A 14,794-nucleotide genomic window follows, 5' to 3' on the forward strand; every position below is an offset into this window, starting at 1 on the left:
TTCAAGTGATATTATTCAATATGTTTAAATTATCCAGCAAATTATTCTTCACTGTTTCAGACCCCTCTATTTATTACTTTGTATGCAAAGAGGGAGTGATTGTTATTATTATATAAGGGTTTGTTCAGTTTAGTAGTGTTGTAGTAATTGTGTCAAAAACAGAAGTATAACAGTAATTAAAAATCGGTTCAGCATATCGGTTATCGGGCACATAAGCATCCAAATATTTGGTATCCATTATAAAAAAATCAGTATTGGTCGATCACTAATTATAAGATACGGAAATGGTTAGTGGCACTTAGTTTTCACCTAACAGAATTGAGACAATGTGCAGTCCGTTTAAGCCGTCCCAGAAGAGGCCAGCACTGTCGCTATCACTAATAAGTCAACCGATATGTTTTTTTTTATGGCCGATGCTGTTTCCGATATTCAGAAATTAGAGCAGCGGATGGCAGATATATTTTTTTTGACATATTTTCTGTTTGTTAGGCCTGTCACGATAATAACTGTACTGACTTATCGTAAGATAAGTGATCAAGTACACGGTAGGTGTATTTATGCACTTGTTTTGGTGTTTTCAATTTAGTCTCCATGACGTTGTCTTTTACACAATTGTTGATGACATGGGTTTGTCGAATCAGGGAAGGATACGCAACGATATAGAAGATGCGATTTAGTGAAAGGGGCGGGCACATGCCTTCGTTTACACTGCAACACAACTCGAGAGCTTTCAATCTAAAACAAGGTCTGTGATGTTTTTAGAAGGTTATTGAGGGTCAAAATTCTGGAGTAGTGTGGACGCCGTAGCAGAAGTTAGTTGCAAACATTAATCTGTCGTGGTTTACGAATGCTGTATGAGATGACTGATGTTCAGATAATGATTCTCTGATGAAGGTTTCTAATCTACGGTCAGATATCTGAGAAGAATAAAGTGTGCGTATTTGTGTCGGTGTGTCTTCTTATGGGTTTGTTCACACTGAAAGAAATGTGGTCATTTATAAAGGAAATGAAGTGTGGAGGTTTTATCATAATAAGATTAAGTCACAAGATCTGTTTCTTTTGCACATCAGTTGATCACAGTCGTGTGAAGTTGACGTTAAAAACATCTAATGAAGACACAGACTACATCAATGCTAACTTCATCAAGGTACTGAAGACTTCCTGCACATTAAAGTGTGTGTGGTTTTATTCAAATGTTTTTGGTGTGATTGGGTCTGTTCAAATCAAACTCTAAATATTTTTTGTGTTCGTGTTCGTGTGTGTGTGTGTGTGTGTGTGTGTGTGTGTGTGTGTGTGTGTGTGTGTATAGGGAGTGGACGGGCCTGAGGCTTACATCGCCACACAGGGTCCGCTGCCCAACACTGTGCTGGATTTCTGGAGGATGATCTGGGAATATAAGGTTGCGGTGAGTGTTTATATACACAGTAACACAACAGACTAAGTTGGTTTAATAAAAATAATAATTTATCTAACAGAGTTGTTTTCCTTTTTCTAATTCTACAGGCGCATGTGATATAATAAATTAACAGTTAATATCATCCTTTGATATTACACAGTATTTTAAAACATTTTAAATTGCCATTCATAGAAAAAGACTGGCTTACCTCATGAACGTAACATGTTTAATTGTAGTGTAAGTGTTAATAGTTGTAATGTGTCTGCAGGAACAGAAAAAGAGAAAGGATGAAGTCATATATGTCTGTATACAGCGTCAATATTCAAATAATAATTGGTTTAAATTTCAAATGATCTGTAAAGGTTTTTTTAAAGGATTAGTCCATTTTCTTGTAAAAGGTCCGGATGGTTTCCTCACCACCATGTCATCCAGGGTGTTGATGGCTTTCTTTGTTCGGTCGAGAGGAAATTGTGTTTTTTGGGGAGGGCATTCCAGGATTGTTCTCATTTTAATGGACTTTAATGGACCCCAATACTTAACAGTTTCAATGCAGCCTAAAATTGCAGTTTCAAAGGACTCTAAACGATCCGAAACAAGGCATAAGGGTCCTATCTAGCGAAACAATTGTCATTTTTGGCAGGAAATAAATAAAAGTGTGCACTTTTGATCCACAACTTCTCTTCTTCCTACGGCTGTGTGGTGCGCCAGCGCGACCTCACGTAATTGCGTGATGACGTGAAAAGGTCACGAGTTACATATATAAAACGCACATTTGCGGACCATTTTAAACAATAAACTGACACAAAGACATTAATTAGTATCATCCCACATACTACAACGTTGGAACGGTCCTCTTTCTCCACACTTGTAAACATTGGGGTGTAGTTTCGCATACGTCATCCGTGACCTTTTGACGTGATGACGTATAATGTGAGGTCACACTGGCGCGTCGCAGGACCAGAGGAGGACGGGAGGTTGTTGTTTAAAAGGGCATATTTTTTATTTTTCTTGCCAAAAATGACAGTCGATTCGCTAGATAAGACCCTTATGCCTCGTTTGAGATCATTTAGAGTCCTTTGAAACTGCAATTTTAAACTGCATCGAAACCGCCACGTGCTGGGGTCCACCAAAGTCCATCAAAATGAGAAAAATCCTGGAATGTTTTCTCCAAAAAACACAATTTCTTCTCGACTAAACAAAGAAAGACACCAACATTCTGGATGACATGGTGGTGAGTAAATTATCTGGATTTTTTAAAGAAAATTGACTAATCCTTTAAAGTAATAATATATATGATTTGTTTTACGCAATCTCGTAGATTTAAATATATATAGTTTACTTCAGCTTATCTGTTTCGTGTTTGACAACGTTTGAATCATGTGGGACGTTCTTTCTCTATCCATCCACAGGTCATAGTGATGGCGTGTCGAGAGTTTGAAATGGGAAGGGTAAGACTGAGACACTTTTACAAAAACAAGATTGACTTCACAGACAGAAACGATTCCAGAGCTGTTTCTTTTCGCAGAAAAAGTGTGAACGTTATTTTCCTCCGTTTGGAGAAGAACCCATGACTTTCGGACCCTTCAGGATATCCTGTGTGAGTCCTCGCTACGCTTCCCAGCATGCAACACTCTCAATCACATGAGGTGTCAGGCCCACAACACGATTGATTTCGTGAGCACTGACTCGCTCTAAATCTTCATTTGTTCTCATCCAGTTGAACGTTAAGTTTTATGATGAGATCACAATGACTGAAATCAGAGAAATCTTTTTCAGGAATCAGAACAACCAAGGACAGATTATTTCATCCGGACGCTCGCGGTGGAGTTTAACAACGTGAGTGTGTGTGTGTGCGTATGTGTGTGTTTCTGTGAGGACCGTCATTTAAACAGTTGCCTTTATTTCTCATTCGTTTTTCAGGAAACCCGGCGATTGACGCAGTTTCATTACGTGAACTGGCCTGACCACGACGTCCCGTCATCATTCGATTCCATATTAGATATGATCGCTCTAATGAGAGAATATCAGGAACATGACAACGTTCCCATCTGTGTCCACTGCAGGTATCACACCTTTGATATGTGTGTGAATGTTAGTTTTATTGTGACATGACTGGTTTAGGTTAGCACACAGTAACTTTGTTGTAAATGTGTCAACAGTGCTGGCTGTGGGCGGACGGGAGCCATCTGTGCAATCGACTACACGTGGAACTTAATGAAAGCTGGGGTAAATAACACACACACACAAACAGACACACACTTTGCATTTGTGTGTTTAGGGGTAACATTGTGTGGTGTGTTGTTGGTTTTTTTTGGTAGAAAATTCCAGAGGATTTTAACGTTTTTCAGCTAATTCAAGAGATGAGGACTCAGCGCCATTCTGCAGTACAGACCAAAGTAAACTTCACTACACTTAAAATGACATGTCACGCACTTAACATTCCCAACTACACAAAAACATGCTTTCTCAAGTACATAGTACATTTTGCAAACTTGGCTTTCCTAAACTCATCTTTGGTCTATCTGGTAGGAGCAATATGAGCTGGTTCATCGAGCAATCGTTCAGCTCTTTGAGAAACAACTGATGCTTTTAGAGAGTCCAACAAACTCTGAGAGCACAGACGGGATGGTAATACAACACACATACGCACACAAACACACCTTGGGTGTGCATTATTTTCTTAGAATTCAACGGCCCATCAGCAATTTTTCCTTACATAACAACACCTACATCAATTGTGTTCAAAGTTGTTCTTGCATCGTAGAGGAAACCAACATATAGGTCACGTCACGTGACAATGAAAACGTATGTCTCTGATGTGTGTCTGTGATGTATGCATACCACATCCAAAAAAGACTGTATACAATCCACTGATTTAACATTCAAGAAATAGGTTCCTTACGTTAACTTGAACTATGTTTAGCGTCTGATAAATATGTTTATGTCCTAATAAATATTTATTTTGAAAATGATCAGAACTATATTTACATTTAACTTGTTTTGTTTGTTGTTAGTGTAACCCTCACACTCTTACCCATTACAGGAAGAGGGCAGCCCGGAAAAACCCAGCCAGAACTCAGATGAGGAAAGATGGGACGCGCCCCCTCCCAAACCGCCCCGTATCCGGAGGTAAAACCCCGCCCACTCTTTACACGCCAACAGAATCTGCTCTCAAACTGCCTGCTATGTGTGACTGCAAGCCTCTCATGCTATGTGGATGTATCAGGGTCATGAAAATCTAAAACTCGTTTTAAGGCGATAACAAATATGTATTAGCAGCTCGCATCAAGTTCAAGGCACTGCTCCTTGCCTTTAAAACCACCACTGGGTCAGCATCGCGTTACCTTCATTTGCTTATACAGACTTATGTAGTCTATATCTTTGCGCTCTGCTACAGAGCAACGGCTTGTGTTGCCATTCCAAAAAGGGAAAAAAATCACAATCGCGTACCTTCTCTGGTTCTGTTCCTCATCTGTGGAAGGAACTGCCGGTTGTGACTAATCTGCTGACTCTGTAGCAGTCTTTAAGAATCGGCTAAATCTTCCTCACTTGCTAATATCTTTTCATTTATCTACCTTTATATTTAGATTCTGTCAAAAAAATACTAACCCTTGGCTATGTATACTGTGTTAGTCTTGATAAGACTAATTCTAGTGAACTTATGTATTGATGTTCTTGTGTTGCTCTAATTGCTTCTATTGTTACCTTTTGTAAGTCGCTTTGGACAAAAGCGTCTGCTAAATGACTAAATTTATGAATACAAGGTCTAATACAAGGTTTGTTACCCCCCAAGATCAGGTACATATATAAACTATTTAAAAACGATTTCATTTTAGATCATTTACATTTTCGGCTGCTGATGTTGATGTACATATGCAAAAACCTTTCACTGCGATATATCACATTAATGTGTTATTTAAAATTTATGTATACTGCCCTACAAAGCAAAAGCGCAGTAACTACGCATTTGGTCAAAATTGAGTTAAGGGTTAAAATGGGCTTTGTGAGATCTGTTGTGTCTTGTGACAAAGTCTCCTGGTTCAATTTTGTCCCATTTCAGAGAAACGTGTGTCCCAAAATTGCAGTAACATGTTTAACTGGCTGGTGTAAAAAACTTTAAAGCCATTTTTCTCAGTTTCAGTCTTTGCGTAGATACTGCACTTAGCCTTTGGAGGGCAGTATAGTGCACCATCTAGTGGAGACTGCTGCCTTTCATTGTCTCTAGATCTTCTGATTATGTTTTCTCGCTTTTCTCAGTAATCAGGTGGAGGGCGACGTGAAGGAGGAGATTTTGCAGCCCCCAGAGCCGCACCCTGTTCCTCCAATCCTCACCCCGTCCCCTCCTTCTGCATTTCCTACAGTCACAAACGTGCGTCAAGACAATGACCGATACCACCCAAAACCTATTATGCACGTGGTGGCATCTGAGCAGAATCCTGACCTCAATGAGAACTACAACAAACCTGGAGAAAATCACCCAGCACCTCCCGCCCTGACAATGCAACCTCCCACTCCCTCCCCGAGCGAGGGGCTCGACAAACGTCTGGAGCGAAAGCTGAGCATCGAGATCAAGAAGGTTCCCCTGCAGGAGGGGCCCCGCAGCTTTGAGGGGAACGGCGCCCTGCAACGCGCGCATGCCTTTAAACGCTCCAACACCAGCAGCAGTTCCATGTCCGAAGACTCTGACGATGCTCCACGACCGAATCACCTACCACTTAAAGCGGAAAAGGGTCAGGCCACTTGGTCCGTGCCTAGTCCCGACAGGCCGACATCACCGGCCGAGTGGACTCCAAGCCCCACCCCGCCATCTGTGATTCTGTGCGCACCACATAGAACCGCTCTCAGCTTCACCAACCCACTTCATTCGGACTTCTCTGACGCAGAGGATGGAGGGAGAGGTGGCGCCAGCACCAACTCCAGTATTTCCATGACAACTAGTACAGTTTCTGTGGCACAGCAGGGAGAGAATGCCCCCCGCAGGGTCACTCCGATGTCCATCGCTGGCAACAGTCTGCCAACAGGGACCAGCACAAGTATGTCTTTAGTTTTTAACTGTGCTTATTTCTTAATTCTTAATTACATTTAGCCTCATTTGATTTCTGACTGCCTGTTTTCAGTAGATTCAGTTTAGTGACCCCCGAGCCCATATGAGTCCAGTAGTTACTGTCCATTGTTTTCAGTAGTTTAAGTTTTGTGACCTGGTGCCCATGTGAGTACAGTAGTTGACTGTCTGTTGTTTTTGTAGTTTCAGTTTTAGTGACCAGGAGCCCATCTGAGTACAGCATGGTTTTCAGTAGTTTCAGTTTTAGTGACCAGGAGCTCATCTGAGTGCAGTAGTGACTGTCTGTTGTTTTCAGTAGTTTCAGTTTTAGTGACCAGGAGCCCATCTGAGTGCAGTAGTGATTTTCTGTTGTTTTCAGTAGTTTCAGTTTTAGTGACCAGGAGCCCACCTGAGTGCAGTAGTGACCGTCTGTTGTTTTCAGTAGTTTCAGTCATAAGTGACTGTCTGTGGTTTTCAGTAGTTTCAGTTTTAGTGACCAGGGGCCCATCTGAGTGCAGTAGTGACTGTCTGTGGTTTTCAGTAGTTTCAGTTTTAGTGACCAGGAGCCCATCTGAGTGCAGAAGTGACTGTCTGTGGTTTTCAGTAGTTTCAGTTTTAGTGACCAGGAGCCCATCTGAGTCCCGTAGTAAATGCCCTTTTTTTCAGTAGTTTTAGTGACCAGGAGCCCATCTAAGTGCAGTAGTGACTGTCTGTGGTTTTCAGTAGTTTCAGTTTTAGTGACCAGGGGCCCATCTGAGTGCAGTAGTGACTGTCTGTTGTTTTCTGTAGTTTTAGTGACCAGGAGCCCATCTGAGTGCAGAAGTGACTGTCTGTTGTTTTCAGTAGTTTCAGTTTTAGTGACCAGGGGCCCATCTGAGTGCAGTAGTGACTGCCTGTTGTTTTCAGTAGTTTCAGTTTTAGTGACCAGGAGCCCATCTGAGTGCAGAAGTGACTGTCTGTGGTTTTCAGTAGTTTCAGTTTTAGTGACCAGGAGCTCATCTGAGTGCAGAAGTGACTGTCTGTGGTTTTCAGTTGTTTCAGTTTTAGTGACCAGGAGCCCATCTGAGTCCTGTAGTAAATGTCCTTTTTTCAGTAGTTTTAGTGACCAGGAGCCCATCTAAGTGCAGTAGTGACTGTCTGTGGTTTTCAGTAGTTTCAGTTTTAGTGTCCAGGGGCCCATCTGAGTGCAGTAGTGACTGTCTGTTGTTTTCAGTAGTTTGAGTGACCAGGAGCCCATCTGAGTGCAGTAGTGACTGCCTGTTGTTTTCAGTAGTTTCAGTTTTAGTGACCAGGAGCCCATCTGAGTGCAGTAGTGACTGTCTGTGGTTTTTTAGTAGTTTCAGTTTTAGTGACCAAGAGCCCATCTGAGTGCAGTAGTGACTGTCTGTGGTTTTCGGTAGTTTCAGTTTTAGTGACCAGGAGCCCATCTGAGTGCAGAAGTGACTGTCTGTTGTTTTTGTAGTTTCAGTTTTAGTGACCAGGAGCCCATCTGAGTCCAGGAGTGAATGCCCTTTGTTCAGTAGTTTTAGTGACCAGGAGCCCATCTAAGTGCAGTAGTGACTGTCTGTGGTTTTCAGTAGTTTCAGTTTTAGTGACCAGGGGCCCATCTGAGTGCAGTAGTGACTGTCTGTTGTTTTCAGTAGTTTTAGTGACCAGGAGCCCATCTGAGTGCAGTAGTGACTGTCTGTGGTTTTCAGTAGTTTTAGTGACCAGGGGCCCATCTGAGTGCAGTAGTGACTGCCTGTTGTTTTCAGTAGTTTCAGTTTTAGTGACCAGGAGCCCATCTGAGTGCAGAAGTGACTGTCTGTGGTTTTCAGTAGTTTCAGTTTTAGTGACCAGGAGCTCATCTGAGTGCAGAAGTGACTGTCTGTGGTTTTCAGTTGTTTCAGTTTTAGTGACCAGGAGCCCATCTGAGTCCTGTAGTAAATGTCCTTTTTTCAGTAGTTTTAGTGACCAGGAGCCCATCTAAGTGCAGTAGTGACTGTCTGTGGTTTTCAGTAGTTTCAGTTTTAGTGGCCAGGGGCCCATCTGAGTGCAGTAGTGACTGTCTGTTGTTTTCAGTAGTTTCAGTGACCAGGAGCCCATCTGAGTGCAGTAGTGACTGTCTGTGGTTTTCAGTAGTTTCAGTTTTAGTGACCAGGAGCTCATCTGAGTGCAGAAGTGACTGTCTGTGGTTTTCAGTTGTTTCAGTTTTAGTGACCAGGAGCCCATCTGAGTGCAGTAGTGACTGTCTGTGGTTTTCGGTAGTTTCAGTTTTAGTGACCAGGTGCCCATCTGAGTGTAGTAGTGACTGTCTGTTGTTTTCAGTAGTTTCAGTTTTAGAGACCAGGGGTCCATCTGAGTGCAATAGTGATTGTCTGTTGTTTTCAGTAATTTTAGTTGAATTGATCTGGAGCCCATCTGAGTTGTTTTCAGTAGTTTCCATTTTAGTGACCTGTGCCCGGTTGCATGAAACTCCAAGTAAGGGTTTCCCTGATGGAGAAAAAATCCCTGAGATAAGGGATTTCTTTGAGAGCGTTGCAACAAAGGTCTTAACTGTCACCCTTACCTAAGTGTTTATACTGCGGATTTGTGTACAATGAAATGTAGCAAATAGCAGACTGTATAGTACTGCATCTATAAAGCCTCAAAACAATTCAAACTTGAAGCACTTTGAATTAACTGACAATTAAACTGCTATTCTCCTAATAAATGTGCATCACTTTTCTTAAATAACCATAAAATCAGCCATCGCGTGTGACCTTAAGGGACCTGTTATAGTCCTTTAAGTATTTAAGGGAAATGGGACTTAAGGACTTTGTAGCAACGCATAGCAACACTTAAGGTAATACTTTAACATTTAAGGGTAAATACTTATTGACAGCCTTATGGTTCCCTAAGTGAACACTTAAGTTTCTCTTGCAACCCATTATTTATTAAGGGTTCCCTTAACCTTATATCTAAGGGATTTCTTAGTTAAGGACTTTTATGCAACCGGGCACTGGAGACCATCTGAGTCCAGTAAGTGACTGCCTGTTGTTTTCAGTAGTTTTAGTGACCAGTAAGTTTTAGTGACCTGTAGTCAATCTGAGTCCAGTAGGGACTGCCCGTTGTTTTCAGTAGTTTCAGTTTTAGTGACTAGGAGCCCATCTGAGTCCGGTAGTGACTGCATGTTAGTGACTCCGATAGTGACCAGGTTCAGTTTTAGTGACCCGGAGCCCATCTGAGTCTAGCAGTGACTGCCTGTTGTTTTCAGTAGTTTCAGTTTTAATGGCCAGGAGCCATCTGAGTCCAGTAGTGACTAGGGGTGGAACAATACATGTATTCGTTTCGAACCGAATCGGTACGGGGGTCACGGTTCGGTGCATGAATTTAAACGGAGAATACACGGTATGAAAATAAAAAAACTTGCGTGCAAAATAATTAATGTAATGCGGAACTACTGTTAGATACGCGGGTTCTTTATGGACAGCTAATCTGTTGCCCCGCTTTAGCTCTGAAGCTCTGATTGGCGCCGATGCAGCCGAGCTCCGCCTATGTATGCGCTCTATCAGAACCCGTCTACATTCTATGGCACTCAGCATTGTTTTGTCACATCGACGCCGGTCCAGTCAGTGAATGAGCAGCCGACAGCGAGTATGGCAAGTGGTGTTCCACAAGACGGTCCGCCAGCCTCTTTAAGATTGCAAGTTTGGCAAAACTTCAGTTTTCCAGTCAGTTACAGTAGTACAGGCGAGAGAGTGGTGGAAAAGACGAGGACTTTGCATCGGCGTTGTTCAGCAGTTGTTAGGTATGTGAGTGGAAATATCAGGGCTCTCAAGTCTCACGCATTCACCTTGACACACACGCATTTCAGTAAGTTCAAACGCCATACTTTGTATTTCTCACGCTGAGAAGTAGGAGATAAATTGTCCTGCTATATACAACAGGCATACGCAGGGCAGTTCTGTCCAGTTCAGCTGCTTTCAGTTTTTTAAGCGTGCTCAACTTTACGCAGCGCCATCAGCGTCAGAGTACCGCGAGAAATCTTGCGGAGGAGGCTGATTTCAAATCGCTCTCGCGTTACTCTGACGTCATCCATTTGTCGTTTCTTGCAGCGCCTCGTGAAGTCGTACACACCTATTAATTCATCCTACAAGCCTATTTTTTTGTTCTTTAGTACATTAATATGAAATAAGGCCAAAATGTAATTTTAAAATGTATTTAGGTAACACTTGTAATACATTTGAACCCATATTTGTATGAAAGATGAGTACAAGATTACTTAAAGTGGTATACATTTTTGAAATACGAGATAGTATGTTAAATGCATTTCAGTTCATATTCATGACATCTCAAAATAACACTGATAAGGACACCTATGTTTTTAAGATTATCTTAAGTACTAAAAAAAAATGCCTTCTTCATTTTTGTTTTGCTTTTCCCTCCATTGTACCGAAAGTGAATCGAACCGTGGCCCCTGAACCGAGGTACGAACCGAACCGGGACTTCTGTGTACCGTTCCACCCCTAGTAGTGACTGCCTGTTGTTTTCAGTAGTTTTAGTTTTAGTGACCAGTAAGTTTTAGTGACCTGTAGTCAATCTGAGTCCAGTAGGGACTGCCCGTTGTTTTCAGTAGTTTCAGTTTTAGTGACAAGGAGCCCATCTGAGTTCGGTAGTGACTGCATGTTGTTTTCAGTAGTTTCAGTTTTAGTGACCCCCAAGCCCATCTGAGTCCAGTAGGAAATGCCTGTTGTTTTCACTCTGATTTGTGGCTTCGACAGACGCTTATATTATTGCCTAACATGTTGTACTCAGAATTTTTTCTGTTTTTATCTTATACATTCAGTTTTTATGTGCAGAAGAGCAGTAGGATTTGTTTTTATTTACAGAACTGTTGCCCAGTATTTTGATGTGTCTCTCTTAAAGAGATGAAAAGAAGCACAAAGTTTGATGAGTATGAACGGTCGTGGTTGTGTTATGGACGTGTAATAAAGTGACTGTGTGTGTGTAATGTGAACAACAGCTCACATCTACCTGATGTGAAATAACTGCTCACATGTTTGTGGTCAATACATGTTATACCCTGAAAATCTGTGGGGAGCTTTCATTTACCTGATCAATTCCAGCTTCAGCTCTGCTTAATATTCCCTGTGCAAGGCACTCAGCAGGCCTTGATGATTGCTTGGTACTAGTACATGTGTTTCGGGGCTGCTTAGGTTGTGGTGAAGCGCTTTCTGTGTGTTTGCGTGTGTGTGTGTTTGAGCTCTGGTTAGTAATGGCACTCTTATCTGCCTCAGACTGTGACGAGAGTGAAGATTCACCTCCCCCTCTTCCCGAGAGAACCCCTGAGTCCTTCCTAATGTCCACAGGTGCGTCTGTACCACTATCAGCCACATGAGGGCAGCAGAGGCTCGAAGCACCCATTTGATTATAACAGTGCTTGGCTCAATTTTGCTTGGTTATTTTTGGTTAATAGTGAAAACAAACACGCACACAAACAACAGATGAATACCTGGGTTATATATAAAAAGCGTATATATATATAACATAATAAAACCTATTTGCAATGTGTCATGAATTTCATGACGATTAAAGACCCCTTGATTTATCTACTGCAATACATCATATTCATTACTGTCTTATTTTGTTTAACTTTAATTATTGTTAATAATAACATTATTGTTTTATATATATATATATATATATATATATATATATATATATATATATATATATATATATATATATATATATATATATATATATATATATATATATATATATATATATATATATATATATATATATAAGGTTAAATTAAGTATTGAATATATATACATATTGAGACTACAAGCTAGCTAAAGACAGCAAATTGAGCGCACACGCACGAATGAAGCAAGTTAATGCAAAATGTTCAAGCGTCTAACTACGTGCGAATAGCACGATTTATTTGCCTCTGGTATGAACGCACTCTAATGCTACGTACACGCGGGATTTAACTTCGTGTCATGTGAATTTTTCGTTCAAGTTTTCAATAGCGTGTGTTTGTTGATGTTGAATTATTTTTTTGTAGTAATGAGGTAATTGATTTACATAAAGGATAAAAATGCTCTTTTGTGTCCAAAGAAAGATAAAGTTAATTTGTGCCACTGTGGTGGATGCTCTCAGACACACAGTTGCATTTCTGTGTTCATGGCTCAAAGTTTAGTGTTGATGTTTGGCAAAATTTCCAGAGGTTGTTTATAAGAGCTGGTTTAATCATCATAGTTCATCCATCATCCATTCACATGTGCAGCGTAGATTCAGTCTGTCATTCCACCAGACTTTAACTTTCACTTGTGTTTCATTCAGACCCCACAGATGTGAAGCTGTCACCAACTGAGGATGTTTTAGAAGAAGCGTCTTCAAAGGTGAGAAAGCAGCATTTGTAAGAGCCTTACTGCTCTACATAACCAAGACCAGATCTTAAATGTCGGCCTCTTCCTCTCACAGGTGTCAGGAAGCACACAGAAGAAAACCCTTGCCAGTCCTCGAAAGAGCGGTACGTCACACTGCACACATTCAACCATGCTCCCCGTGGGAAGATTGGTTTGATCAAACAAGTTTTGAGATTGAGTGTAAATATTCAAATGGATGAATAAACGATTAGTACCACAGATGTGTTTCTGATGCATGTCTGATTCAAGTTCTGTTTTTCTTTATTTCTAGATGTGGAGCAGAAGGGTCCAAAGGCTCAAGATGCGCTGTCAGTGGCCACACCCCCAGATGTCCTAAAAGACAAGAAAACACAAACTCAAGCCATCTCCCAGATGGGTGAGTGATGGAGTTGGGGCAGGAAGACGACGATAGCTACACATTTAAAGTAATCTAATCTGAGTTTTTGTGTAAATGACAGGATTTGGCAGCCGTTGCGCGCAACCCAAAGGCCCACGAGACCCTCCGACAGAGTGGACATGACTGCCATCATGTCATACACTTGGACGTCGCACCTCTACATCTTTTTCGTCGCTGCAGACGGTCGATTAAAGGCTGTATGGCCTTATCTCTGACTAACACAATCAGTAAAGATACAGTGATAATCTCCCATAATGCACTTGTGCGCCCACTGCTGCTGGCTGCTGTGAACTCAATGTGCTGGTGCTAGAAACCATCTGCTGGGACCAGAAATCTGCCTTATTGCTCAGTGATTAGACTAAGAGGTAATAAACAGATACTAGTTAGTGACGCTGCATCTTTTCCAGTAGTTTTAGATCTTCATTTTGACCAGACGACAATAAGACGTGTGTGTGTGTGTATATATACACGGGGCCAGATGACTATATCCGCAATCTTGCATATGTGTACAGGGCTGTGCAGTAAATGTTCATAATAACAATGAAAATGTACTATCACTGAATATGATGATGCATGAAACCTGTACCTCAATCTGTACATTATCTGCCCATCATGTTAGAAGAAATGTTTTCAGGGTTGTTTTTGTTAGTTTGTCATTTTTTTCTCCTGTTCTTTTATTTCTAATATTCAGGTGTGTATTTTTTTGTTTTCAAAGGCTGGTATGTTATCAGCCACATCACGACATGCCGCAGACTCAAGATTGTAATAATGCTTTTGTAAATTGAATTCTAGAGGTTATTTTTGTATATGCCATTTTCTCACGTTACAAAAAACGCCCTGACAGAACTCTGTGCAGACTGTGCCTTTTTGTGTTTGTCTGTGTGTATCTGTCTTTGTTTTTGTGTGTTTGTTTGAGAGCATGGGTGAAGTGCACAGTGTCACATTTAAATCTCTGGGATTTTACTGAACCTAAAAAAGCAGTTATTGTTAATATATAATGTGTTGGAATATAATCCTTTGTTCACATGACTGATGTCAGATCAGTAGTATTTATTATCTTGCCTCACACACAGACTCTGCTCACTCTCGCCCTCTGCAGTTGCAATGACAATCTGCATTCTCTCTCACTCATGCGCATGCGCGCACACAGTGTAATGTCTGGTAATGTATAATACGAAAACAGTGTTTGTATTTAAGTTGAAGGCAATCAGTGAATTGACACAGATTATGTCTAGTGTTAAACTTCTGCTGCCGTTTTTTATTTGTCACAAATCTTACATTTTCTGATTTGTTTAATAATCTGCAGCCATTAAACTGTACTTCAACATTCTACAATAAAGCAATACATTTATTTGACTTTTGTAAAAATAATAAGTAAGGGTTGTCGTTTAGTGTTGAGGCTACAGTAGTGTGAGACTTTTATGTGTGAAGTGAAGATAAAGGGGCTGATGACGCCACAGTGAATTTACTTTTTTTTTAAACCATGGTTTTATGTGACTATAAAAGCGAGTCACGTGGCCAGTTACTGAAACGTCATTTAAAACCAGCATTTGCAATCGCAT

The 14,794-nt window shown here is 41.0% G+C and overlaps 1 protein-coding gene across 2 annotated transcripts in view; it reads left to right on the top strand.

Moving 5' to 3' along the window:
• ptpn12 (protein tyrosine phosphatase non-receptor type 12) overlaps window positions 1-14,588 on the top strand; it is a 28,875-nt gene extending 14,287 nt beyond the window's left edge. The window contains exons 3-18 of one of the 2 annotated variants that reach the window (XM_055191011.2): window positions 1,071-1,147; window positions 1,310-1,405; window positions 2,806-2,844; window positions 2,922-2,993; window positions 3,173-3,232; window positions 3,317-3,459; window positions 3,556-3,622; window positions 3,715-3,792; window positions 3,926-4,024; window positions 4,440-4,525; window positions 5,654-6,429; window positions 11,696-11,767; window positions 12,750-12,808; window positions 12,891-12,939; window positions 13,107-13,211; window positions 13,294-14,588. In XM_055191011.2, the coding sequence (XP_055046986.2) occupies window positions 1,071-1,147; window positions 1,310-1,405; window positions 2,806-2,844; window positions 2,922-2,993; window positions 3,173-3,232; window positions 3,317-3,459; window positions 3,556-3,622; window positions 3,715-3,792; window positions 3,926-4,024; window positions 4,440-4,525; window positions 5,654-6,429; window positions 11,696-11,767; window positions 12,750-12,808; window positions 12,891-12,939; window positions 13,107-13,211; window positions 13,294-13,355 (1,940 nt within the window). In that variant the 3' untranslated portion in view covers window positions 13,356-14,588. The remainder of the gene's footprint in view (window positions 1-1,070; window positions 1,148-1,309; window positions 1,406-2,805; window positions 2,845-2,921; window positions 2,994-3,172; window positions 3,233-3,316; window positions 3,460-3,555; window positions 3,623-3,714; window positions 3,793-3,925; window positions 4,025-4,439; window positions 4,526-5,653; window positions 6,430-11,695; window positions 11,768-12,749; window positions 12,809-12,890; window positions 12,940-13,106; window positions 13,212-13,293) is intronic. The other variant, XM_055191012.2, reaches the window with a different exon arrangement.
• Window positions 14,589-14,794: the final 206 nt, after the last annotated feature.

The sequence above is a fragment of the Misgurnus anguillicaudatus genome, chromosome 1 (genome assembly GCF_027580225.2).
Source record: "Misgurnus anguillicaudatus chromosome 1, ASM2758022v2, whole genome shotgun sequence".
Taxonomy (NCBI): domain Eukaryota; kingdom Metazoa; phylum Chordata; class Actinopteri; order Cypriniformes; family Cobitidae; genus Misgurnus; species Misgurnus anguillicaudatus.